Below are 27,444 nucleotides of genomic sequence, written 5' to 3'. Positions count from 1 at the left end.
TCATATAAATTATGGCCTTATGCAGAATTAACTTTTATTGTTTCAAAAATATGATCAGTAACGCTGAAATATTTTCTTAAAAATGAAAGTAAATTGTTTTCTTAACAGCTGTGCGAAATAAAATATTCAATGGGACCTTTCCTTTATCAGTTTATTTTAAGTAGAAAGCTTCTGGCTAAGAAAAGCTGTATTCATGTTCCTTATTTTGCCATACTGTATCAGTTGACTGCTGCCTTGTGCATTCCTTTTAACTTCCATCATCTTGCCTGAAGTTCAGCACTGATACTGAGTGGCTGTCGTTTTCATTTAACCGTCCAGCTTAGTGCAGTGTGTGCCTACATTTCATAACATAGCCTGCTGGAGTTTAACACCTCTTCTTTAATTGTTTTCTTTGACACTAATGTGTTTTGAAAGTTATGGATGAATGTGTCCATCACCTGTTACGACAGATAGCTCATCAGCAAAAGCAGAAATACATCTTCAAGTAAGCTGATTTATCATGTTGTAAAGTGAAGCTATACAACAAATCAATTTGGACTCTGTCCTCCAGCTATTAAAAAAACAGTAATTAACATCATTAAACATTCGTTTATAAGGATTAAATATTACCAGTGAATTTGTGCCGGCAAGTGAAACTCTACTACAAAAGAGTGCCTGCATGTTACAGTATCTTTATATAATCACAGTTGAAATATTTTTAATTAAATGCAAAATAAATACCTAAATTCTATAATCATTTAACACCAAGTGTTAAACAATTTTGAGTTTGGCCAGAATGAACTGTCCATCATTGTTAGGAAGGTTGATTCATGCTCTGATCATTTTTCAAACTGTTTAGCAAGTAGGATGCCCAAAATGTTAGCATAAAGGGAACAAGGATGATATTGACTGAAAAAAGAAGGCAAGAGCTGCTGAGATGATGTGAGGGTTTAAATGGGCAAAGTTAGGGGCATGACAGAAGGACCTCTAGACACCACAAATCACTCAGAAGCAGTGCTAGATTGGCAGTAACATTTTGACTTTGGTCCTGATCCCAGCTTTTAAACCTCAGTACTAAAATGATACCGAAGGACTGTATACCCTCTGGCTCCCAGCTGCTTTGTCCCCCTGGAAAGCACACTTGCAGATGTAATTCAATCGCCACACTAATTCTCGGTTCTACCAGAGTCCATCTGAGGCTCATAAATTTTTAATCGAGTATTTCCCCCTCTAGCACGCTAATATACACATATTATAACTCAGAAATTGTCCTCTTAGAGTTTCCAGCTTTCTGTTATACAAATATTGCTTCAAAGACTGGAGGCAGGGTTGCCTTGGAGGCATTATGGGGCAAAAGTGCGAGGTACTGGTATTCAGTCATTAGCTGCTAGTACCAATATCGTACTAGTATCATATATTATCGTTTTTGAACTTATGAATTTCAGTAGTTTTTTTGTACCGGTATACCACACAACACTACTCGGAAGTATTCAGTGTCACTGACTGAATATAGGGTACAAACATTTGACACCTAGCACTAAAGATGAAAAGCACACTGAATGTGATTTTCAGTCTTTTGCTTTCACTGTAGATATAAAACACCAATATCTATCAGTTAATCAAAAAGTCAGTAATATCTCCTGTATCCTATGAGCAGGAGATTTTTTTAAAAGAAAGCATAAACGTAGCCTATTTGAGAATATAAATTGTCCTGTTTTGTGAATGCAACAACTTCCACTTGCCTATCTATCTAAAAAAGCTGAACTAGACCTGAATGTTAAATCAAAGATTGGATAATAAAACTGAATATTTTGGTATAGTACATATAACATTTTCAAATTTGGTTGCATAAGTTTATATTGTATTAATTTATGGTATTAAATCTACAAGTGGGCACAGATATTATTATTGCAAAAGCAAGTGGCTTAATAATAGAAGAATGAAATATTCTAGCTTCTAGAGTACTGAATTTTATCTGCCATATATTTTCTTTTATTATACGTTCTTAATTTCTACCTGTGGCAAAAGAAGTATCTCATTTTACCATCGCTTTAAAAGTAACTGGCGCTAAGACTTGAGAGTCTTAGTATTTAATGTCACACTGTCAAGTGTTTTAATCAAATTCCTGAAACTGGAGTGGTTAGGTTGATCAATATTGCATTTCCAGAACACTGCCATTAAAGTTAATCCATGTTGTTTTAACAATAGTTCCACTTTTATTGTTAGTTATGTCATTTTGCTTTCTTCCAGAACTTAACTCAGATTGTTTAATACATTTAAGACTGTAACTTTGGAAGGCTTCTTTACAGTTCATCTTTTCATGCATATTTTCCCACACATTAATAATGCTACATGACACTTTCTCAGTAAATAATATGTGGCAGTCAAGTCACTTCCAGACTTTCAAAGGAATGCTGCATTGCCGTCCAAACTTTTCTGTTACAGAAGTGTGAAAACGTACATCTTACATGAGAGCTTCAAAACAAATAAGCAAGAAGTTTCTTTGTACTCTTCCATTGTTGTTGTAGAATGATTGCGGTGTTGTCGGATATTATGAAAAGACCAGTAAAGGCGTACTGCACGACAGCGCGCAGTGAATACACTTGATTTATAGTTTCCATACTCTTTCTCTGTACGTTTAGCATTCATTTGCTCTGAGGTTGATGTGCTTGCTGCTTCCTTAGCAGCTCTTCTTTTCACCACTGTACTGGCCCGCTGCTTCTCTTCTTCCGTCAGCATGTTTTCACGTTAAAACTGATCTAGTTAGTTTTTGTGTTGCAATTACGTAGTGTGTTTTTCTTCATTTTTCACTTAAGCTGGCACTTAATTCTTCAATCTGCTTTAAGAATGATTAAAGATATGAAGAGGCAGGGGAAGTGACTGCGAAGGTGGTAGGGAATGAAAACGGCACCCGTACGCATGTGCAGCACGGCTGTCCTGCTGCGCGCTGCCGAGAATTGATTCTACAGTAAAATAAAATAAAAATAAAAAGAGTAATAAAAATCATCACCCCGAAAGCGGATAGTAGACGTCACATAGTATATGTGTACCAAATTTCAGGTCAACAGGTGAAACCGTTTGCGAGCTACAAGTGATTTAAAATCCTGGACAGACAAACGAACAGCCACGGTAGCGTATTATATAAGAAGACATTCTTGGAGACTGGTTGTGAATTTAGGCCCGAAAGATTTTTATGTGAAGCTTTCATGCCCTTTACAGCGTTACATTTTTTTGTTTTTTTGCATTTTTACTAAATTCTTCAGAATTGCTTCCACACTCCAAATATTTTAGGGTAATTGCCAACTCTGAATTAGCCCCGTGTGTGGCTAAGTATGGATGTGTGCACAAGTGTACTCTGTGATGGCTGGCACCCTGTCCAGGGATGCTTCTTGCCTTTTGCTCAGTGCATATGGGTTAGGCTGTGACCCCTGGGACTCGGAGAAGGATTAAGTAAATTTCACAGAAGATGTGTAGGTGGGAGCATGATTTAAAATAAAGAGAAACACTCCTACTCACTAAAATGCAGGTAATAAATGATGTTGTTCCATAAAGAATAAGATGGATGATTTAAGGAGGAAAAAAATAAAACATTTAAAACAATGCACCGAATGCACGTGATACATCAAAAACCTCAGAGTGAAAAAACAACGCAGTTTTTTTCCTCTTCTGCTGAGATGTTTTATATTGTACTTAATCTTTCACAGTTTTGTTAAATGCATGAGACAAGAGTGGACTGTAGCAATTGGTTATCACTTAGCTGACTTAGGCAGCATTTGTGCTTTAATATTTTTTCAGCGCAATATTTCATGAATACCAAGAGATACACGATATTTGTGGTTACTGTTGTTAAATGTGCTTTCTTAAGTCCGTGACCTGCATATTGTACTGGCAATTTCTCCAAGCAATAGCCATAGGCCACTCTATCGATGCTGTTGATACACTTGGAACACCAGTCTTTATGGAAAGAATGTGACAGGAAATTGTTTCTCATCATGACAGAGATAACAGAAGTTGGGGCATTAATCCATTTTGGAGCTCAAAAACAAGTGCTGTGCTCCACCTCAGAGTCGTCTGTCTGTTCAGTATGTGAATTTCACTTAAATGGCAGCAGTGCCAAAGAATTAACAGAAGGAAAACTGAATATTTCACATAATGTCATAATGACAAGCTGTTTTTGTATACTTGTATGTGCTAAAGATCATTCACAGCATTTGACTAATACATGTTACTGTAAATATTTTATTAAGTTGCTTAGTGTTTGAAAACTTCCTCATGTTTGTTTATTGAAAAGCAGGATATATATTTTGCATAATTACTGATTTCTATACATCAATGATTTTTAAAGCATTCTATTTTTATTTGTGTGCTTTGATGGTATATGGGTTTTGTACTATACACTCAGTGATGCTAACTTCTGTTTTATGTTGACAAGCTGGTGTGTGCTGACAGTTACACGTGTGTGTGTGTGTGTGTGTGTGTATATGTATGTGTGTATATATATATATATATATATATATATATATATATATATATATATATATATATATATATATATGTATATATGTGTGTGTATAAAATGTATTTTAAACAGTGCTTTTCTGCTTCAAAGTATCTCCGTCAAGTACCAGTATTAAGAGGGACTTGTGCGGTCCCTAATTAAAGGAACAGGATGAATGTCTCAATGAGTGATCTCACAATGAGAGTGCCACAGCAAATCAATAGATACCCAACACTATTATTATCATCAACACCAGTAAATTCAGAGCAATTGGCATGGAACAAAGGAAATCTGAAAGACAAGTCAAAAGAAGCTTTCAACACCTGCTTGACTGAATATCTAGCCGCAAAGGCAGAAACCTGTGCAGTGTGTGTATTTCTTCACACTGCTATAAAGTGGAAAAAAAACGCATATTGTAGAACAACATATGATATGTAAATTTCACCATCAGCATAGCAAATCTAATTGTTTTTCAAATCAGATTAAATTCATTTTAATCTTCAACAGTGCTTCTACTACTGTTACTATTACATCTAAATAACTGTACTCTTTTATGAAGTATCACAAACAGAATAAAATAATTCAGTGATCATAGTGGAAATCTGCCTTTTATTTGACCTAAGCACTGCACTTTTATATAGTGCGCGTTTGTAGGATATAGTCTCATGCATGCCCACACTCAGTCATACCAGAGTAATACTGTAAATAATAACTGGATTGTGACAACTAAAAATCTTTTTTCAAGCAAGTTGGGTTTCCAGCATTGTGCTATTTTTATCAATTTGTGAATCATGTTTTTAAAGGTGTAAACCAAAGTGCCTTACAAATGTACCAAACATCAGTCATTCAAATGAATATGACTGCTGTTAATATGGCTATGAACTGAGAATTGGAGGGTTCCTTCAGGCTTGTCTCCTACAGTGCAAAAGGTAATGTGGCCAGTCTAAAATTACCATGATATAAGTGTACAGTATGTGCTGCTTTGCTTGTATGCATTCTACTATGGACCTGCGCCCCATCCAGAAAGGATTTAAGTGTGACAAACCTGAGATCTGTGTTCCCTGAAACAATGACAAGGATAATTGTTTTCAAAATAGTTACACTGTTAAGTATGTTACATTGAAGTACAGTCAAACATATGGACATCATTAATATCTAAACTAATAATAATCACAAAGCCTATCATGAGGTAGACAACCACCAATGACAGAATCAGAAAATATAATTATGGCCTATGTTTTATTTATGCAGTTGGTTGTTTCCCTCATCATCAAGCATTACAATTTTTGAGTTAAACTTTTCACATCAGTTCTGACTACAGATAAGAAATTTCATCAAAGGTGGATTTTTTTTTTACACCTATGTAAAGTTAATGTTAATCTCTATATTTTCTGAGCCCTCAATGTATAGTATGTGTTTTTTGAAAGACTGCTCCCATTTGGGTTCTTCCCCAGTACAAACATTGCATTTTATTAGCTTTTCCTTGTTCTTTTGGTGATCATAAAAGTGAATCCAACAGGTGATTAGCCGTTCTGCCTTTTTTAGATCCATATCAACTATCTGTGTCACTGTTAACTTTGTACAACATAATTGCATGTGGATACAGTAAGTAATAAGTGTCAGGAATCAATTAATACACCAAATTAGTGTGATGTTTATATGATCTATTTTTGTATCTGCTGCTTAAATTTAAAACAAATTGTGGTCTTTCTTAAAAATCTTCATTTTTGAGGTAAACTAAAGTGCACTAAAAATCTCATTGATTTATTTAAGAGTTAAGGGTGTACTGCATGTCAGTATTAAATATACAAACAATTATGTAGTATTTTATTTTTAAGCAGCTCTCTATCACTTTCACACAAGGTGGGACAAAGCAGCATGTTTTACTGTTCAGCTTTATGAGTACAATTTTTAAGCATATGTATCCTTGGAGTGCAGCAAGACAGTTTTGCCTGTGACAGACACAGAAGATAGAAATCACACATTCATATTTTGTTTCTTTTTTCAGTCAGTCAGTCATTATCCAACCCTCTATATCCTAACACAGGGTCATGGGGGTCTGCTGGAGCCAATCCCAGCCAACACAGGGCGCAAGGCAGGAACAAATCCCCGGGCAGGGCACCAGCCCACCGCAGGGCACACACCCACACACCAAGCACACACTAGGGACAATTTAGAATCGCCAATACACCTAACCTGCATGTCTTTGGACTGCGGGAGGAAACCCACGCAGACACGGGGAAAACATGCAAACTCCATGCAGGGAGGACCTGGGAAGTGAACCTGGGCTACCCTTTTTTTTTCTTTAACTCTAAAATGTTAATAATTGAGTATGAATACTTTACATGGAGTTTTGCAAGCACGAGAAGGGAGTGTGAGATATGATGATCAGGTAGTTAAGATGGGCTTTAGCATTAAATGGTTATATGTGGGATGAGGTAAACAGACCTGTTAAAGTTCTGTTCAAATCTATTTGTATAATACTTGATGTTTTTGCAGATATATATATATATATATATATATATATATATATATATTGTGTATATATGTATATACAGTGCATCCGGAAAGTATTCACAGCGCATCACTTTTTCCATATTTTGTTATGTTACAGCCTTATTCCAAAATGGATGACATTCATTTTTTTCCTCAGAATTCTACACACAACACCCCATAATGACAATGTGAAAAAAGTTTACTTGAGGTTTTTGCAAATTTATTAAAAATAAAAAAATTGAGAAATAACATGTACATAAGTATTCACAGCCTTTGCCATGAAGCTCAAAATTGAGCTCAGGTGCATCCTGTTTCCCATGATCATCCTTGAGATGTTTCTGCAGCTTAATTGGAGTCCACCTGTGGTAAATTCAGTTGATTGGACATGATCTGGAAAGGCACACACCTGTCTATATAAGGTCCCACAGTTGACAGTTCATGTCAGAGCACAAAACAAGCATGAAGTCAAAGAAATTGTCTGTAGACCTTCGAGACAGCATTGTGTCGAGGCACAATCTGGGGTAGGTTACAGAAAAATGTCTGCTGCTTTGAAGGTCCCAATGAGCACAGTGGCCTCCATCATCTGTAAGTGGAAGAAGTTCAAAACCACCAGGACTCTTCCTAGAGCTGGCCGGCCATTTAAACTGAGCGATCAGGGGAGAAGGGCCTTAGTCAAGGAGGTGATCAAGAACCCGATGGTCACTTTGTCAGAGCTCCAGAGGTCCTCTGTGGAGAGATGAGAACCTTCCAGATGGACAACCATCTCTGCAGCAATTCACCAATCAGGCCTGTATGGTAGAGTGGCCAGACGGAAGCCACTCCTTAGTAAAAGGCACATGGCAGCCCGCCTGGAGTTTGCCAAAAGGCACCTGAAGGACTCTCAGACCATGAAAAACAAAATTCTCTGGTCTGATGAGACAAAGATTGAACTCTTTGGTGTGAATGCCAGGTGTCACGTTTGGAGGAAGCCAGGCACCACTCATCACCAGGCCAATACCATTCCTACAGTGAAGCATGGTGGTGGCAGCATCATGCTGTGGGGATGTTTTTCAGCGGCAGGAACTGGGAGACTAGTCAGGATAAAGGGAAAGATGACTGCAGCAATGTACAGAGACGTCCTGGATGAAAACCTGCTCCAGAGCGCTCTTGACCTCAGACTGGGGCGACAGTTCATCTTTCAGCAGGACAACGACCCTAAGCACACAGCCAAGATATCAAAGGAGTGGCTTCAGGACAACTCTGTGAATGTCCTTGAGTGGCCCAGCCAGAGCCCAGACTTGAATCCGATTGAACATCTCTGGAGAGATCTTAAAATGGCTGTGCACAGACACTTCCCATCCAACCTGATGGAGCTTGAGAGGTACTGCAAAGAGGAATGGGCGAAACTGGCCAAGGATAGGTGTGCCAAGCTTGTGGCATCATATTCAAAAAGACTTGAGGCTGTAATTGCTGCCAAAGGTGCATCGACAAAGTATTGAGCAAAGGCTGTGAATACTTATGTACATTTGCTTTCTCAATTTTTTTATTTTTAATAAATTTGCAAAAACCTCAAGTTAACTTTTTTCACGTTGTCGTTATGGGGTGTTGTGTGTAGAATTCTGAGGAAAAAAATGAATTTATTCCATTTTGGAATAAGGCTGTAACATAACAACATGTGGAAAAATATATATAAACTAATAATAATCACAAAGCCTATCATGGGGTAGAGAACAATCAATGACAGAATCAGAAAATCTAATTATGGCCTATGTTTTATTTATGCAGTTGGTTGCTTCCCTCATCATCAAGCATTACAATTAAATTGTGTGTGTGTGTGTATATACTGTGTACATATATGTGTGTGTACTATATATATATATATATATATATATATATATATATATATATATATATATATATATATACAGTATATATATTTATTTTAGAAATGGACTGAGAAATAGTGTAGACACAGACTTTAGAAAACATTGAAATGAGTAATGTTACCTAAAAGGGTGGGCTTCTTCTTTAAAGTGATTATGAATCCGCAATTATTATTATTATTTTTTTTTACAATATTTTTGTTTCTAATAATTCCAGTGCAACATCATAACTTCTTATAAACTGTACTTTTCTACATACCTACTCTGCAGCTGGATTGTGCTTTCATGCCTGGCATCTCATTTGAAATGCATTTTTCTTGCATTTTTTAAATTACTTTTTGTTCACTGGCACAATATTTCTCAGAAGTGGTGGTGCTGTTGGGCATGAGCAGGGGGTTTCAAAGCGGTGCCATCTCCATATGGTTTACTCGATAATCCTTTATCCGCCATCTTCAGCTCTTATTCTACTGCTTTCTTGCCTGTGGCTACATTTATATCTCTGCATCAATTAGCACAGTGATTAATACAACAAGCAAGCAGTTTAGAGGTAATGGCACACAATTAACATCTCATTCCACTGTAAAGGGTATGCTAAATACCCTAGCCACTGCTTTCTCTGTCTGGAATTGAAATAAGTGTTTGTCCTAATTCATATGCTATCTAATGTGAAGTGGGTCTGCATTGTACAGCACTACACCATTAATCTAATTACAGTGAGCTGCATATAAAGCTCTGTCTCTCCAGCCAGGCTGAATAAAATAGTGCTTTTGTCATGTACCCTGATGCCACTGCTGAAAAGCAGGATTGCGCTTTACATACCAGTACTCAAAATAAAGAGTTGTCGGAATAATATCAAGACCTGTTGCTGTTTTCTCTCTCTCTCTCTCTCTCTCTCTCTCTCTCTCTCAATCTCCCCCCTAATTATGACCACGTTGCAAACACAACTGGGCGCATCCATAAATAGAGTTGTAGATGTGCTGTCATGTGCTTTGCAAAAAAAAAAATCCTTGGAGTGCTGTTGAATTAAATGATGCATCCTGATTGACAGCTACCTTGAGACTACGCTGATGGAGTTGTCAAACTGTTATGCTAACAGGCTGTTTCAGTGACAGCAGATATTCAGAGAGCTCTGTGACTTGCAAGGATGTTTTATCTTTTTTTGATATTTTGTTTAAACTGCTCAGTCTAGACAATGAAAGTAGTTTCATCCAATCTGTTTGTTTAGCTTTTGATTTTCTTATGTTTATTTTGGTCCTATGGGTTAATTAATTTTGCTGCAAAAAAGGCCATCACATGAATTACATATTGTACAGACCATTTGTTCTTTCATGATTTAAAAAGACATTGTAGGGGTTTACTCAGGAGTTTCCGTAAATATCAGTTTGTGTGAGCTGTCTAGGCAGTACGTGAGCACTTCCTCAGGATATCGGTCCTGATTGATCTAATGTATTGAGTAAGCCTTGTGCAATTGTTCATTCCCATATATAAATGCACTGGAAAAAAAAGCATCTCCAACCCCTTTCCCAGCAAATCCAAGAAAAAAAAAAATTTACTCCACTAAACCACCATCAGCCCTCCCCACCCTGTCTATAATGAGTCGTCCTTCTGCCTTAAAAGAGGAGGAAATGGGTGCCTAACTGTATGGGTATTCTGAGAACAGTGTCAGGAAACCATGAAGTTCAAAAAAGCATTGCATATTTGTCTGTCCCTCATACCTGACAGTTGACATGACCCAAGACATTGGCCATGCTCAATCTGCATTCAGACACCGTATTTTTTTGTATAATGCATTTCATTTAATTTTTTGTTTTAATACCTCCTGCTAATATCTACAAACAAAGGTTCTTTTTGCACTTAGAATTAGGCTAGGTCCCCATTTTCTTTTATTAAATGGAGGTTTACTCAAATAAAATGTTATATAATACCCTCTGGTGCTTTCCTACATCTGTATTATTAAATAATTCTACTTAAACCCAGATGTTTAGTTGAGTATTTCAGCTCTTTTGCATTTTGAGTGTCTTTCAGTTTGCATATCATCACAGAATAGGATCAAACATTATTGTACACTGGCGGCATATTCTACAGATCAAGGCAGACTTCCTTGATTAGAGCTATGTTTTATGTTGACAAACAACATGTCTAGGTTTTTACAAAAATAAACTCATTTCATGAGGTTTTTTTTTTAATAAACATTCTTTATTGATAAAACATTAAAAGTTTTTTTTTTTAGCAATTCAAGTCTCTCCAAGCTATTGTCCTTCAGACAGACTTCTTAGTGAGGTGTTACAGTTTCAATATCCTTTTCTGCTATGAGCTTTTCATGTTGTGCTTTTGAAGCAGCTGATAGGTCAATAGGTACTTTGGAACTTCACCCAAAGGTACTAAACTATATATCCCGTAAGTACTGCATGCTCACATCATAGACGTACTGTATATGTTTTATGTATTTGACTTGTTGGAGTTGCTTTTTTTTTTTTTTAAGTAGGACAATAATCAGGAAATGATGCCAAATCTTTCTTTGTCAGTGCTTCTGTCTTTCAGCGCACGTATTGTTGTGACTTTGAAACAAGAGTGGCTTGACATCTGACAAAAAGTCAAAAATAAACTGGATTAAATCAATTCAGATGCAGCAGTCTAAACTGCTTATGCGATCCATCACTGCACAGGCATGGGGATTTGCTCTGCAGTGTAGCAGAGGCCATTCAAATGAACTACTACACGGTCCCAACTGGCTATACGATGCTCTCAGCTTTTGTTCTCTGTATTAAACATTGCTTTTTTAATGAATGCCATTATGTAGCACTTGATTAACACATTGTGAGGAAAGTCTCAGAAATTTAAGCACAAGCAATCTAAGCAAGTTGATCAGAGTCACAAAGTGAGCCTAAGGTATTCGTACTAGCTGTATGGTGGGCTCAAATCCAGGTAGTCAGTTGCCACTTGGCTCTGCCTACATGGTGTAATTACATAAAGCAGCCTGTTAAATGTAGGATTTCTTTAAGGCTGTCAAAACCAGCCTCCAAATCAGATGAGGCCTTACATTACAGTATTCCAACAGTGCAGAATGTGACACTACAGCATCCTAATTTGTCTCCATCCTGTTGTGCGACGTTTGCCTAAAAGACTGAAATCGAAAATGAGGTATTGTAATTGCACCAGTCCCAACTGTGCAGCCTTCCAGTTTTCCCAGATTCAACCTGCCACCCTGCTTTTTTTTGTTTTATTTATTTATTTATTTATTTTATTGAGTACATTAACAGTATCAAGATGCGGCATAGATAAACTCAAGTTCAGTTTTTATGCTACTGCTCATTTCAGTTTTGAAATTCGGGAGACATTGGAAAGACTAAGTCTTGGCACAACAAATGTGTATTACTGTGCAAATTCTACACATCCTAAATGTGCTCCTCTAACTGTACAGTATTTGTGAGACACAAATGTTACAATAGATTGTTTATTACATTGCATATCCCCTTAAAGCTCAGGATTCAGAACGCTGTACTATGAAAAGAAATATTTGTCTGCCCTTTTATTTTCCAAGATATTAGTACTGAATACAGGCATATACCAGTCTGTCATATATGGCTGTTACAGAACAAAAACTTGTGATACATATTTTACCTCTTCATTAAAGCCCTTTCTCTGTAAATATGATTTCAACATTTTCTTCATGTGCTAGAACTACACAAACTCCTTCTGCCTCTCTATACTTTGCGTGTTTCCTATTTTGCCGATCATCTCATCAATGATGATTAATTTACAAGAGATTTTTATTATGTTTTTCATTATTTTTCCAGAAACTAAATTTATTTTACTTTTGCCATTTTTATTTCACGTTTTTCCTTCTAATTAGCAAAGTGAGCGCAGTTCTTGAACTGAAGAGCTGCACCTTAACAGCGTCTGTATTACAGCAATTCTTTTTTTTGTTGCAACATTTTACAAATGGATTGTTACCTTTCAGAGTACCTAGAAAATACTGGCTTTACAATAAAGAAAATAATTTAAATGTCATTTCTTCATTGCCATATTTAGAGATTTTCCTTTGGATTTACAGTATATAACAAAAACGATTGCCAGAAAGGTGGGACTAAAAAACAATCAGTCATTAGGCTTCAAAGCACAGAGAATACAAACTAGCTAAACAAATTTATAACAGTGCAAGAAAGAAGAGAAACAGCGTTCTCCGTGATAAAATGAGGGTGTGCACAATAATAACAAATTTAGTTTTTTTTAATCTTAAAAATATTGTGAAGTTAGCTAAAGGAAAATTTGCAATTTTAAACTTGAAGTCTGTTTCCAAAATATTTAGCACTTTCATGCAGTCAGTGTCAACAAAGATATGTCAGGTTCACAGTACACGTGTATAGATGCTTGAAAAGCATTTTTAAATGTAATTATTCTTAATTATGCTGAAAACATAATACTTTACAATTCCATGCTTAGAACATGTTTCTGTAAAAAATGCTTTGTATATGTATTTCTACAAAGATATTGTATAATGTATATTATTGAGTAATTTAAAATGAATAATATCAAAGAAGAAAACAAGTTCTTTTTTAATATTCAGCTCCTAGACTGCACATCTATAGTTAATTGTGGCATTAATATTATTAATATTTGACGGAGCCTCTTACTTAAGAGTAGACGGACTTGGCTAACCAGAGCCTGCATAGGTGTGTCTGCAGATCGCATGTGTGCCTGTTAGAGCGGTCAGCACGATGGCAGAGGGGGCAAAACTGTGTTACAAATGAATAAGATATATAAAGTGATCAACAGTAAATCATGTAATAATATTGGTAAATGTTATTTGAAAAATTGACAGAGTTGAAATTGTAAATGTATATTGTTCATTGCAAATGATTGATTGTAAATGCATATGCTATACTATTCTACTCTTCTATCATTTAGTTACTTTATTCTTTTAATCTCCTATATAACATAAAATACAATGGAGTAGTAATCCTATTCTGCTTCTTAAAACTGTTCCAATGTAACCTATTTCCTTAAAAAAAGCTTTTTAATTTAGTTAAGTTCAAGGTAAAAAGGACTAAGACTTTTTTTTATTATGAATGTCTGAATTTTGTTTGCAGACCCTGTAATCAACTATGGGTCTCAATCAATATTTATTACTGCTCCTTTTCCTTTTGCTGTATATGCATTTTCAAATCCAAATGAGGTACATCCAACATAATTTAAAGTTTTTCATCAACTTGGGAATTTTAAAATTAAAGAGATGTATTGCCATCTACTGGATTTCTTTGGGTATTGAAGTGAGCTGTTTCACAGTGAGTCATTCATCAAAAAAGTTTTTTGTTGTTGTTTTTGTTTCTTACTCAAAGCCATTGTAAAAAAAACAAAAAAAAAAAGCAAAACAAAACCTCACTGTCATCCAGTGCATGGCTGCACTCGGGTCCCAATCCAGGTGGTCTGGTCTGGCGTGTGGTGGGTGCAGCAACACACTGTAATCGGCGCATGCTCTCTCTCTCTCTCTTCCAAATAAATGTGAAAAGAAAGTTTATTTTAAAAATATTTATATGTTTATATAAACAAATTTGTATTTAAAAATAACATGCACAAAGTGCATGATTATTAGACATGCAAATGTTTTCAGTCCTCTTTTCTGTGTGTCTATGAAGACAATGCTGACAATAAAATTACTCACAAAAGAAATGTCACTATTGCAGTTCATGTAAAGGAGTCAAGGTTTCAATCATTGTCGAAAAACTCTTCAGAATCAGACTATAATATACTCATCAATCCTACAACTATAATGTATAAAATCTGTTATGTTGGACAGCACTTTGCCCATTAGGTTGTTCTATTAGGAGATAATGTACCATTTTGTTTATTCAGGAATGCATGTATATTGTGTTTATTTATCTGTCTAACTTACACTTTTATGTATGTTGTACATCCTTTTCAATAGTCTTCTTTTTGTGTTTTTAAAAGTTTAGTTTTTGGTAATGTAATTTTCTGAGATTTAATCTTTTCCCCCTGCTTATGTATTATATTTTCAGCTATTTGGTTGTATCTAAATGTTTGATGTGAGATATCAAGCAGCATTGCTGATGTGTAGAGAAATCACTATCGCATCAACCGTTCCAGCCAGGTTTATTAGAAAATGTAGACGTTCCAGTTTGAAAGAAAATGGTTTTGGAAAAAATGTGATCAAAACTAAAGCTCTTTGTGGTTGTTCTTTTCTTTGTTCAGTTTAAAATCCAAGTGCTCAACAGAAAAGCGGCAGACCTCAACAAACACATGCCAGAGAAAGTCCCAGAAGACAGCGGTAGCATCCTGAGGTCACCAATGCCTGGCTCAGTGGTAGCCGTCTCTGTCAAGCCTGGTGATATGGTAAACACTTTTCTCCATTATTTGACCAAATAGGAGGGTTTGCTTTGTGCTTAGCAGAGGTTAAGGAAAAAAAGTTTGGAATCGGCTGCTGAAGTGGAACAAATAATGTATTGGAAATATAAGATTTCATGCTTAGAAAACAAAGAAAAATCCTCTAATATGGTGCATTGTAATGAGGACAGTTCCTCTGAGTGCATGATATTAAAGAAAATAGAATGTATGATTACTGAATTACTCCTGACAATGTTACTGTTAAAATAAGGACATCAGAAAAGTGAATTTAATTAAGGGGATGTTTTGTCTAAGAGTCAGTTGTCAGCTATTTGCTTATTTTACAGCACGTAAGATGATGTTTTAAATAAGTGCTCAATCTTTTAAAAGAAATGTAGTTTTTATTTTTGTTTCTTGCTGTGAAACCTGAGCTCTTTGTTTCTGCTTTTCATTTGCATGAGCAAATACTATTCTGTTTCTCTTTTCAGACAAGATTTTTTTTTTGTTTTACTCCAATATGTTTGATATTTGTAAAGTATGGTGCTGTAAAGTGGATCTCAAACTTGAGAGGGTGGAAAGAAGAAGGGATGCTATCTGTGGAAGCAGCTGTTTTACTTGAGAGTACTAGCCCTGTTGCTGCATTGTGCAGGTTTTAAGTGAAAGACGTTACTAGCTCAGCTCGAACAAATAGCTATGATACAATCACTGGCTGTTGCTTTAGCATTTTAAACAAAACAATGGAGGCCTATCCTCCACATTTCTCAAACCTTCTTTTATTTCCTATTATCTGTCATTATTTTGCCTCAATTAGAGCTTCCAGACAACTCCCAAGTTCTTGAAACGGCAGTAAAAGTACAAAATTTTAAATTAGTGCCTCACTAATGCCCTTTATCGTTTGTAATAGTGCTGGCTGTTGAAAGAGATCCATTATAATTTCACGGCCGAGTTGTTATGAAGGAACAGTGCACTTTTTAAAAAGCAGTGTCAACTTTACTTAAATTTACCTGCACTATGCATTGAATGCTGTAGAAATCCTTAAATGAATGTTTGAAGACTGTGATAGCCTTTCACGTACTATTAAAAAAGATTTTCTGTAATCCATGAGTGTTTTCACAATTGAATAGCAATTTGTCAAGTTTAACATATTTACCACAATAGTGATATGAAACAGTGCGTGAACAGGCTTAGTACACATTTTCTTTTAATTAGGAGAAAACAAATTTTATTTGAAAGTATTGCTATCTATAGAAAATTTGCATAATTTAGATTTGATTGTTTTGAAGTTATGGATATTATGCACTGTAATGGTTTCAAATGACCAGAAAATACTTTTGGTGGTTGAGCAGCTTGCTTATGGAGAATTTAGATTAACGAACAGTTGGAAATGAAAGTTGACACAACGTCTTCCTAAAAGACCCAACCTAATGGTCAAAGAGAGCTGCTCTGTTGAAATTTGCTGAAGGATGATTTACTTGAAATTCTCAAAAGACGATTATATACGATGTCATCTATTTTTGGGGTAATTTTACACTTTTAAGTCAATTAAAACTACACAGTCAGTAAAGTTATAATTTAATAAACAATATCTGACTTTTTATGAAATAACTGGATGCACTAAGATAACTCTTTTTACATTCCATTTTTCTGGACGAGACATTTTGCACTTTTATTTAATAAAAATATATTTTGGAAAATGTGCAGATTTCACTTACAATTACATAATCCTGCGGTACTTCATGATTATATCATTTTCTACTAAAAAATAGAGAAACAACACCATGTTCAACATCATACTTTCTTTGGTACTGTAAATCCTTCATTTTTGGATTTATGCATTCAATCTAAAGTACCATATGTGCAGTTAAATAAAGCAATTTGTTGTCTGATTGAATAGCACAAATATTGTGTATTATAATTCACCTAAACTGTTAATTTCATGTACTTAGTAAGACTGTCAAAGCATAATTGTTTTATTGTTTGCAATTCATCATTGTGATACAAATAATACAACTGGTGAGCAGAATAACGGGATTATTTTTGTAAAAATGTTTATCAGACATGTGAAAAACAGGTACTGTTAATATTTGATTGTTCTTGAAAAATGCTCTATTACAAACAATTAGCTTTCTTAAAAAGCTCGTCTGTGATAACCTTTGCAGTTTACAGTTAAGCTGCATGCTGACTTTTCTCGTGAACTTTGTGGTTCAATTTTTTTTTTCTCATTTGAAAATGTGGTTAAGCCAGTTTAGCACAAACAATTGTGTGCAAAGCCAAAAAACAACAAAGAATTTATTTTTTTCAAATAACAAATTAGTTTCTTTTTCCCCCTCTTTGTCCTTATTGCATTTATGAGGCTGTTTGCAGTAGGTTAGAATTTCAACAGATTACTCTGTTCTAACTGACTTGGGCTTGGTAGCATTAAATGTATGTTTTTAAAGGAAGAAAACACACACACACACACTCTGTACTGAAAGGGATTTCAGTTAAATCCTTCTTCTTCATCACCAACCTCCTCAACTGAGGAAGAGCAGTGTCAGCTTTTGGTGCCAATAGGTGGCTAGATGGCCTCACCTTCGGCTCCATGCACTCAGAGGCATTTTTTTGTCCATCATTACATTTTCTCAACCACATCATTGGTGATATGAAAGTCTAACAAGAGCTACAAGGCTGTCTGTTAACTTTGTCCTAAAACTTTTTATTGAAGCATACATATTAATGTTGGTTTCCTAAGCCATTAATCTAAACTTGTTTGTATTCCACAGGATTAAAAAGCAAAACATATTACTGGAATTTGACACAAGTGGTTGATCTTTTTCTTTTTCGTCATATTAGATACATCATATAACCATGTTTAAGAAAGGACACCCTCTCTCTCTCTCTACAGGACAGTCATACCCCCTTAGAAAAAAAACAATGCATTCTTATTTCACTATTTTTCTGCTGTACATTTCTCATCTGTAAAGATGATGTCCCCTATTCTGTAAATGAGCTTAAACTAACATTTCCTGTTTTTTTCAATATGAACTTGAATCAAACACTGTTTACATTATATAAAACATAATGTCCGAAGAGGAAGTACACTCAAAAACATGGCACAGGCAGTTTTCTTTAATGCCGTAAATGAGCCAAGCCCAGGCAGCAATATAAAAATAAATAATACAGCATAAACAAACAGTTAATTTGCTTTGGTTTATTTTTATCTGTTCCACATTTTGCTAGCTTATATTTGTGATGTAAAATATGTTTTTTAATCTTTTTAATCCTTTCATTGTTAAGCTGTTCAGAGTAAAAATTCATGTGAATTATGATTGTGCTTTCGTTATTGGTGCCATTCATTGTAAAAGGCAGCCAATGTGTTAGTTATACAGGAAGTAGTTGCAGATAAAACAATCCTTGTTCATTCTTTGATGTTTGGTGTGTCATTTACAAACTTTTCGACAGGAAAAATGTGTGTATTCTTTTACACCACCATGTAAAAAGCATATTTTGTTTTGTGTTTTCAGTTTACCATCTAGATACCGTATATCCACTTTCTGTCTCTACAGAAGGACAACCATGTAATTTAATTTCAAAGAGAGTGTCAAAAAGACAAATAATTTGACATTTAGATTGAATATTGTGTTTTATATACGTGCTGCTCTGGTGCATGTGAAAACCTGCATACTTTGATTTTGTGGTATGCCTGGTCTTATTTCTAAGCAGACATTTATTTTCAGCAGATTTTCAATTCACACTTTCTTATTGTTACACTTGAAGTAAAATCGGTAGCTGTTGTGGGAAAGAAAAAATTCAGTGTCCTGGTTATCGTATGTACTTAAATGTTAACTTCATATTTAATGTCTGAGTTCTTACTAGATGCTTAATTTTGAAAGCATGATTGGTTTTCTACTTTTTTTGTAGCAATTGTCATCAAGACCAGTTTGATGAAAAGACAGCTAAATATGAATACAAATTTGAATTGTAAAAACACTGAAGATATGATATTAGCCTACTAATATAGTATACTATCAAGGTTGAGTGGTTTGACAGAGCACACCACTTCACAAGCTGTAACAAAGTTCCAAAATTATATATATATATTTAATTTTTTTTTAGTTTTTTATTTTCCTTAATGTATCAGTTATGATTGTTGTGCAATGACTGTTCAGGAGGTCTCCAGTTACAGCATTTGAATTGTTTCCATCTTTGTGTTTAAAAGGAGATTAGGTTTTGACTTCACTTTAAGTATTTAGCCACAGGAAGGAGAAACCATTTCATGGACTAGTTTGAGAGAGTAAGGAGGCTATTCTAGCAAAGTTAAACCTAAATATAAACAACATTCAGACATGGTCAAGAGGTTTAGTTCTTGTTCAAGACAACATTAGAATAGGCAGGAGGCACGATCTAAGCAACTGTGACCATGGTATGATTGTTGATGCCTGAATCTCCAGCATGTCAAAAACAACTGCTCTATTGGAATTTCCATTCACCAGACTCTTTGGATTTACAGAGAATGGTGCAGGAAACAAAAGAAGCACAGTGGGAAGCAGAGTTGTAGGCAAAAAACATATTGTTATAAAGGCAGAAGTCAAAGAAGAATGGCCACACTTAATCAAGCTAGCAGAAATGCCAGTAACGCAGGTTGGGTCAGCTATAAATAGGAGGATGAGCCTACTGGTCATCACATGACCATCAAAACTGGATGATTTGGAATTAGGAAAACGTCCCCTGGTCTGATAAATCTTGATTTCTACTGCAACATGCAAATGGTAGGGTCAGTATTTGTTGTAGAAAGCATGAATTCATCTTTCTTTGTGTCAGTGGCACTGACAGGTGTTGGTTGTATAATGGTCTGGGGACTCTGTTCTTGGCAGACATTAGCCCTCTTAATACCAGCTGAGTGTCATTTGAATGCCAGAGAGTAAGTAAGCATTGTTGCTGATCATGTTCGTTCCTTAATGGCCACAGCATAGTCTTTTTCTGATAAATATTTCCAGCAGGATAACATGCCATGTCACAAAGCATGTCATTATTTCAGACTGGCTCCATAAAAATGACAGTGTGTATGTTTTCTATCAAGAATACGTGTGAAAGAATGACCATTTAATATTGTCAACCAGCAAACAGTACCCTTTTTCTGAAAACTTCAATAATATGTTGGCTTTGGTTGAAAAGATCCTATAAACTACAAGCAGTGAGCTATCCAGGCTTTTATAAAATGAATTCCGATTGTACTGTGAAGAAAAACAGTAGCAACCCCCAATTGTAGGTATGTAGATAGTGGCTACTAAACATAAATGTACACTCCCAGTATTAATATTCTTCTTGATACCTTAATGTAACAAAGCAGGATTAGTTATTACAGATATTAATGTGTCAGTCTTTTGGGATCCAGTCAGGGTTCTTGTGTTTCTTAGTTATTTTGTTGTAGCACTACATTTTACAAATGTTATAGTAACAGTCCAGTTTATTCGGCAATTTATTTTCCATAGATATTTGAAATAGTAGATGTACAAATAAGAACAAATGTTTCCTATTAATCTTTTATGTTAGTCTAAAAATATATAAACTGTGATGAATTCTCAGGCTTGCATGCATTTCCATCTTCACAAACATACAGTACTTATGTGCTGAAGATTTATATATGTAGGTATATCATGCATCTGTGTATGGTATTTGCTTCACGGATGTATTTATTTATATATATATATATATGTATTTTATTAGGCAATTTATATACCTGATGTAAATGTTTGTTCTTTGTCACTTTCCTTTATTCAGGCGTTAATATATTTCAATTACTATTTTCATTGCAATATATAATTTGACCTTTTAGCTTTCGTGCAACAGTATATCATGCTATACAGTGTACTTTTCTAAATAATTTGTGTTACTGTATACAAGGCAACTGAGACAATGCCCATTTGAACTTATGTTGTTATAGACGCATACTATTTAACTGGAAGGCCTCTGTGGCTCTGTTGTCAGTTTTCATTAAAAGACAAAATTCCTCATTTCTGAAGAATCATTTGCTAAGAAAAATAACATTCAGGCAGGACAACCTAACATCTGGACCTGTGACTGGAGCTACAGAAGGTACTTGGCAGTTTGTGTGTTGATTTTTTTTTGAAGGTTACGCTCATTTTTATTTATTTATCTCCACATCTGCTTGCAGAACTAGCTCAAGGGACACAAGTTTACAAAGGTCCCAGCAGAGAGCCAGCATTCACAAGTTACATCAAGCAGAACTACCTAACAATACCCGTGCCCATGTACAGAGTAGGGATCAGAAATGAGAAGTGTCTTGATGAATAATGCACAGCATCCACTTTTGTATTTAAAAAGAATTTGTTCCTTTCAGTAGAGGCAATCATGGATTTTTGTGTCAAGGGAGGAAACTTTCTTGTGATGTACTGAAATTTGTAGCTCCTTTGCAAAGAAAGAATTATAATAATATAATAAATTAGATTTTGCAATAATTATTTGAATAAATTATCAAAACATGATTTTTTTTTCTTTGCATTCTTTCTTGAGATACCTTTAGAAGGAAATAAGCCTTGTGTGTCCCCTGAATGGTCCATGGAATAATGGCTATAGTTTCTCTCCAGATGAAGGCTCTGGCAAAGAACTGTATAAGAAAAGAAAAAAGATTACATTTAATCCTACATTGAAAACTTAAACCTTTAGGTTAAAAGAACAACATACAAGCATATTGAAAATGTTTCCATTTTTGCCTTGACAATGAGCCAAGCCTGTCGTAGTTTATACCTTTTATATTTAACAGCACAGTTTATCAGTACATCTGCACATTTTTTCCTACAGTACATTGGTTAGCTCCTGCTCTGTGCCAAGTGCAACCAGGATGGGCACAGTTTTTATTTATGACTGTGTGGATTGTTATTTTAATTCTTTATTTTTCAGATGCTGTAATGGAAAGCAGCCTACACATACAATATATCTGAGTGGTTATTAGATCATGCATTCCCTTATTGATTTTGATAAGATTCACCATCATACAATGTGAAATGCATCTAATAACGTTACATTTTTATAAGGATATAATATCATTTATATCTATTTCTTAATGAGAATAAATGCAGCCAAAAACAAGGGGATAATTTGGTTTCACGCTTTATTTTTTTTAGACTAAACTGGGTTGAAGTTCTTGATTATATAAATAATAATGATCATACGGTATGCTAAGCTCAAATATGCCTAGCCGTGATGTTGAGGCTCCAATGAGAGTGTTTAGGAAGAAATTACTGGGTTGGACTTAAGATATGAAGCAGCCAGCAGAGCCAGGCTAAACTAAAATCTCACACTCTGTCCTTAACTCACTGCGTAGCCCTGATGCATATACCATTAGAGATGAAAATGTAAAAATGGATGTTTCTTTATAGTCTAAATTTTGTGTCAAATTATTCAAAATTCTGCCTCCTCCTCTACAGTTTATTTCTCTGCTAACAGTAGGATCATTTTATAGACATTCATGACTAAAAGATGCAATTCCAGCAGTCACGTGGCTTATTTTTATGTGTGTACTATGCAGAATTTCTTATTACAGCAAAGATATGTTGTATGTTTTAGCCAAAAGTAATTTCTAATATTGGAATGTATTTTGTTTTTGGAGACTGTGTTAGGATCAAAACACAATATAAAAAACCATGTCCATTTAATAGGTCCATCTTAACTATTTCACTTTTGGATTATTATGATTGTGTGGTTCATCGCAGATGGTGGCAACTTAGTTGTAGAAAGGAAAAAAGATTTTTTTGTAAAAGAAAAATAGTACATATAGCTATGCAATTCTTGTAATGCTGGAGCTTAGTCTTCTGTGCATGCTGCCAAAGTAGAATTTGTTTTCTTGAAATCATTCTTTCTGTTGCCTGATAGTGTCTCTCGTGACGAAAGCATTAACTGTTATGTCACAAGGTTGCAGTTCAATCCCTGCCACTAACTTTCTGAATTTCAAGTCTCTTAACCTGTCTGTGCTGTAGTTGTTGATGTGTAGCTGTGTTGTACTGTACTGCCGTGTGTCTTAAATAGTACTCATTAGGGAAATACAGTGACGAGTAAAGATGGTTCCTTTTCTGTTTGAATGTTGATTGTACTGCACTACAGTGTTGAGTTGATTTCCCACAAAATGATAAAGAAAAAAAATTCCTTGTGTTCTCATGTTTGCCATATATAATTAGATTATGGTGGGTAGTTGATGAATTGCTTTACTGTCACACTTATATGTGTCGTCCCCATCTCACTGTTCTTGCCAGTATAGGGGCATCTGCTCTTCTTCTGAAGAGTGCAATAGTAAGGTGCAGCGAGTTAAAGAAAGGAACAGGAATATCCATTGTCCAAAGTAAGAACTACTCCAGGTTTATAGCTAAAACCTCTCGGATAATTTAATCTTAAATAGTCCTGATGTCTACAAGTAAATAATTTGGTTGGGCACAGAGAAGGTTTATTTATTAAATAGTAGTAAAGTAGTCTGGAGAAAGGAGACTGTTATTAAGCTTTTTTTTTTTTGTTTTGATTTTTTTTTCTTTCTTTTCTCTTTGATTTTACTGCTCATTAATGGCTCCTGATTGACAGGGTTAATGAAAAGAAGCAAAGATGCAGTAGTGGCTAAAACACCAATAGACCAACTGTTCTTTTGTGCCTGAACAGAAGCAAAGGAAACTTGGGGGGGGAAAAAAAAAGAGTTGTTCAAATTGTTTAGCTCAGGAAAGATTACACATTATTTGCACCATGGCCTTGAATTTATATGTCGAACTGGAGCTGATAAATATCCGCAACAGCTTTGGAAGCTTCAACTCTCAGGGCCATTGAAAACCAGCAGCTAGGCAGTTGGTGAGGGGAAGTTCAATCCCTCGTTTCCATTCACAGTTTTGTTTCTAACTGTGAGTCTGGCAGCAAAAGAGTTCTCCTTTTATTGACTGCTTTGTGCAATGCAGGTGAAGTTTGGAAGTCACCAGGTTCCATTATTAAGAGGCGCGATAAGAAAATGACTTTGTGTTAGCTAACAAAGGGCAAAGGAGGGGAGAAAAGAATAAACCTCTGTGGAACCGAGCACCTAATGTGGATGGTGTATCGTATAGAAAGAGTACTGCTTGAATTCATGAAAGTCGTGAACGCTTGTGTGTTGGGCTAGAAGGTTATTAAACTAATACTGTATTAATTGTAACAGTGTGTGGGAAAACATATTGGTTGGTAACGTCGTCTCCCTGAATATTTGAATGCAATCATCAGTTTAAGTGTTTTAACCTTCTGTAACATGACTGGTACATTCAAGTGAATCAACACAATTTATTGCAGACTGAACAAAATTTAATATGCAACATCTACCTGTCTGTAATATAAGATTTGACTTTGGGGGCAAACAGGTCACTAAACTGTCAAATCACTAACCTTGATTTGAGCTACTGAAATTTCTAGAACAGCTTACCATCTCCTAATACAGTATCTGTGTATTTTTCATGAATGTTTTTGGCTTTCTTAGAAACACAGATGTTGCACAGCATAGTGAGAGAATGAAAACTGTTCATGATGGCTTTCTGCCTAAAGCCAAATGATCAGATGTGAAATAGGGAAAATGGTTATGTTCCTTTGGCAATTTTCTGACATTTAAATGTAAAGATTATTTTCTCATGTCTTTAGGTAAGAGACTGTAGTGTGTGTATACTATATTTGCAAATGACACAAAACCTTAGGGAAGCTTTGTATGTTGTGGTGCTAATTAATTCAGTGCTAAACTGTCTTTTCTCCCCTCAACAGACAAACAAATCTCTTGAATTTATTATAAAAATCACTACAAAGAAAACACTTCATATTGACTATAAGGTTATTGATAAAATGCTGAATTATTTTACATATGCTATTCTTGCAGCAGTCTAGTTATACTGAATGGTATGCTATTTTTCAAGAAGATGAGTGCATTTTAAAGATGGCTGGGCACACTCTGTATAGGCTGTGCTATACTACTTTAGCACTCAATAAGACTGAGAAAACAAAAATGTTAATAAATGTATATATTTATATTGTTCATGCATCTGTTGCATCTAAAATGAGAGCCCATATAAGCTCCCCTAACTTCTGCATATTTATAAATATTGGTGCATATTGTGAATAAAGCTACTGCATGAGCATTTAGCCTCTCTTACATGGAAGTGACTTTTATCGCTTCCTTATTTGAAAGATGGTTCCTTATTATTTTCCATCTTGTTGACCATTGTTTCTTTTACTTGACATTTGATACATTCAAAGGTGAACTGTGCTTGAGTTTTGACCTTGAAAACATTACCAGAAAATGAGTATATATTGAAAATAGTTTCAAAAATGCTGCTATATGAATACTATTTGAATATTTGAGTTTGCCTTGGTCTCCTTTTTTAGGACCTGCAGGACAAGGAGGGGCTTTCTTTTTCTTTTAAGTGAAATATCTTATTTCTAGTACATCAAAAGGGGCAGCCTGAATAGCCTAATTAAAGGATTTTCGCTTTGTACAGCAATCAGCAGGGTTCAGAGTGATTCTCCTTATTGGGTAGCCATTCTGCAGCAGAAGGTGATACTTTGGTAGACCCCTGTAACCCCTTAGAGCCTTCTGTTAAATTTGGCAGAAAACACTGGGCCAAAGAAAGGAAAAAAAAAAAAAAACAAAACAAAAGGACTTTGCAATAGAATTTTTTTTAAAAGGTCCCAAATAATGAGTTAATTTGTTCTAATCTACAGAATGATCTGCTGCTTACTCTAGTAATGAAACATTTGACCAGGCAGGAAACGGTTTCCCTTTAATTGCCCAAATCGTTCGGAAGTTCTTCATGTGCTGCCTCCATACAGCAGATGCTGTGCATTAATTGGCCTGCACAGGCCTGACCTGGGGTTCCTTGCAGAGGGTTTAAATAGCTTATTTATTATTTGGTATATACTGGCGTACATGATGTGAACTCACAAGTGTTGTATTTCATGGTCTGCATTTTCTGGTGTCATGTGGGCTGTGAAACCTCTGTTTCCCGGGTAATGTATTAGCAGCAGGTAAACTCTAAACACCATCCATCAGGCCCTAATTTTTTTCTTCCAAATACTCCCATGACTGATGGACCTGTCTTTTGTATGAATGTTTAGTATTGTGGAAAGCCATATGCCACTGGCACTGTTTCCTACTGTATGTGATGCTCACAGATTTGAAGAAGAGAGAGAGAGAAAATGCAGGATGTTAAAGTGCTCTTCATCAACTTTGCCCCTTTTGTTCTTTTCTGGCGTATGAACAATATACAGTAATATACAGCTGACTGACTGTCAAGGGGGGAAAAAAATTCTGTGCATTCATTACTAAAAGGCCAATATTCATTTAAGTCCTAGAAATGCTTGAGTCAGATATTTTATACTTTATACATTTGTATATGAATGAAAGATGTGTGACCAGGGAGATGTAATGTATTTTTTCAATCTGTTTCAAGCCGACTACAAGCCAAAGAAGGGCCACCCCCTTGTGGGAAGACCACAGCTGTTACTGTAAACCTTGTCCAGCAACTGTATCACCCTATTTTGTCTCTCTAAAGGATGAAATTAAGAAGTTGGGTGCTGTGCAGTCATCCTTTGCATCGGCAATTTCAGACTTCTTCACCTAATTTTTCATGCTTAATAGAAATGAATAATGCAGACATTAACTTGAGCCAGTTAATACAATCCCATTTAAATAAGGCATGGATTGTGCAAAATTTCACTGTCCTCAACATTTCTAAATGAGTTTGGTCGTGGAAATCCTGCTGAAAACTTAATTCCTCTTCTTTCTCTCTTTTACGGAAGATGGTTCTGTTAACCATATAACCTAACTGCGGTCACGTGAAGACATTCTATTTATGTTTGCTGTTGCGTGTAATTTATATCTCAAGACAGACAGACAATTCTAAAACCATAAACTTAAAACAGATTATGACTATGGTTGAGTATTTATTACCAAGAATAAGCCTGCACTTGCATTTCCATTCTAGAATGTTGCATGGAGAGTAATGAGATATATTAGTCATCCCCTGCTTTGCTATTAAACTAGCATTTTATTTTATTAGATATTTTGCACTCAGTGAGTATTTAAAAAAAGAAAAGACTGGGGGGTTTACATAAAGATCTTCAAGTCTTTGGTATGGAAGTCTGCTTAAAAGGCATTTTATCAGCTGATAAGGTGTACTGTTAGGCATTTTATTTTATTTATTTATTTTTAATTTTATTGTAATCATTCCATACAAATCAATCAATTTTTACAAAAAGTAGGATTGAGAACAAATTGACAAATCA

The 27,444-nt window shown here is 35.3% G+C and overlaps 1 protein-coding gene across 1 annotated transcript in view; it reads left to right on the top strand.

Annotated features, from left to right (window-relative positions):
• The window catches only part of pcca (propionyl-CoA carboxylase subunit alpha), a 644,470-nt gene that overhangs the window by 601,463 nt on the left and 15,563 nt on the right, over positions 1 to 27,444 (top strand). Inside the window, exon 22 of the mRNA XM_039744810.1 lies at positions 15,046 to 15,186. Within this exon, the coding sequence (XP_039600744.1) occupies positions 15,046 to 15,186 (141 nt within the window). The remainder of the gene's footprint in view (positions 1 to 15,045; positions 15,187 to 27,444) is intronic.

This window comes from Polypterus senegalus, chromosome 2, assembly GCF_016835505.1.
Source record: "Polypterus senegalus isolate Bchr_013 chromosome 2, ASM1683550v1, whole genome shotgun sequence".
NCBI classification, from domain to species: domain Eukaryota; kingdom Metazoa; phylum Chordata; class Cladistia; order Polypteriformes; family Polypteridae; genus Polypterus; species Polypterus senegalus.
The sequence above is the reverse complement of the archived record's forward strand: the minus strand, read 5'-3'. Positions and strand labels throughout refer to the sequence as shown.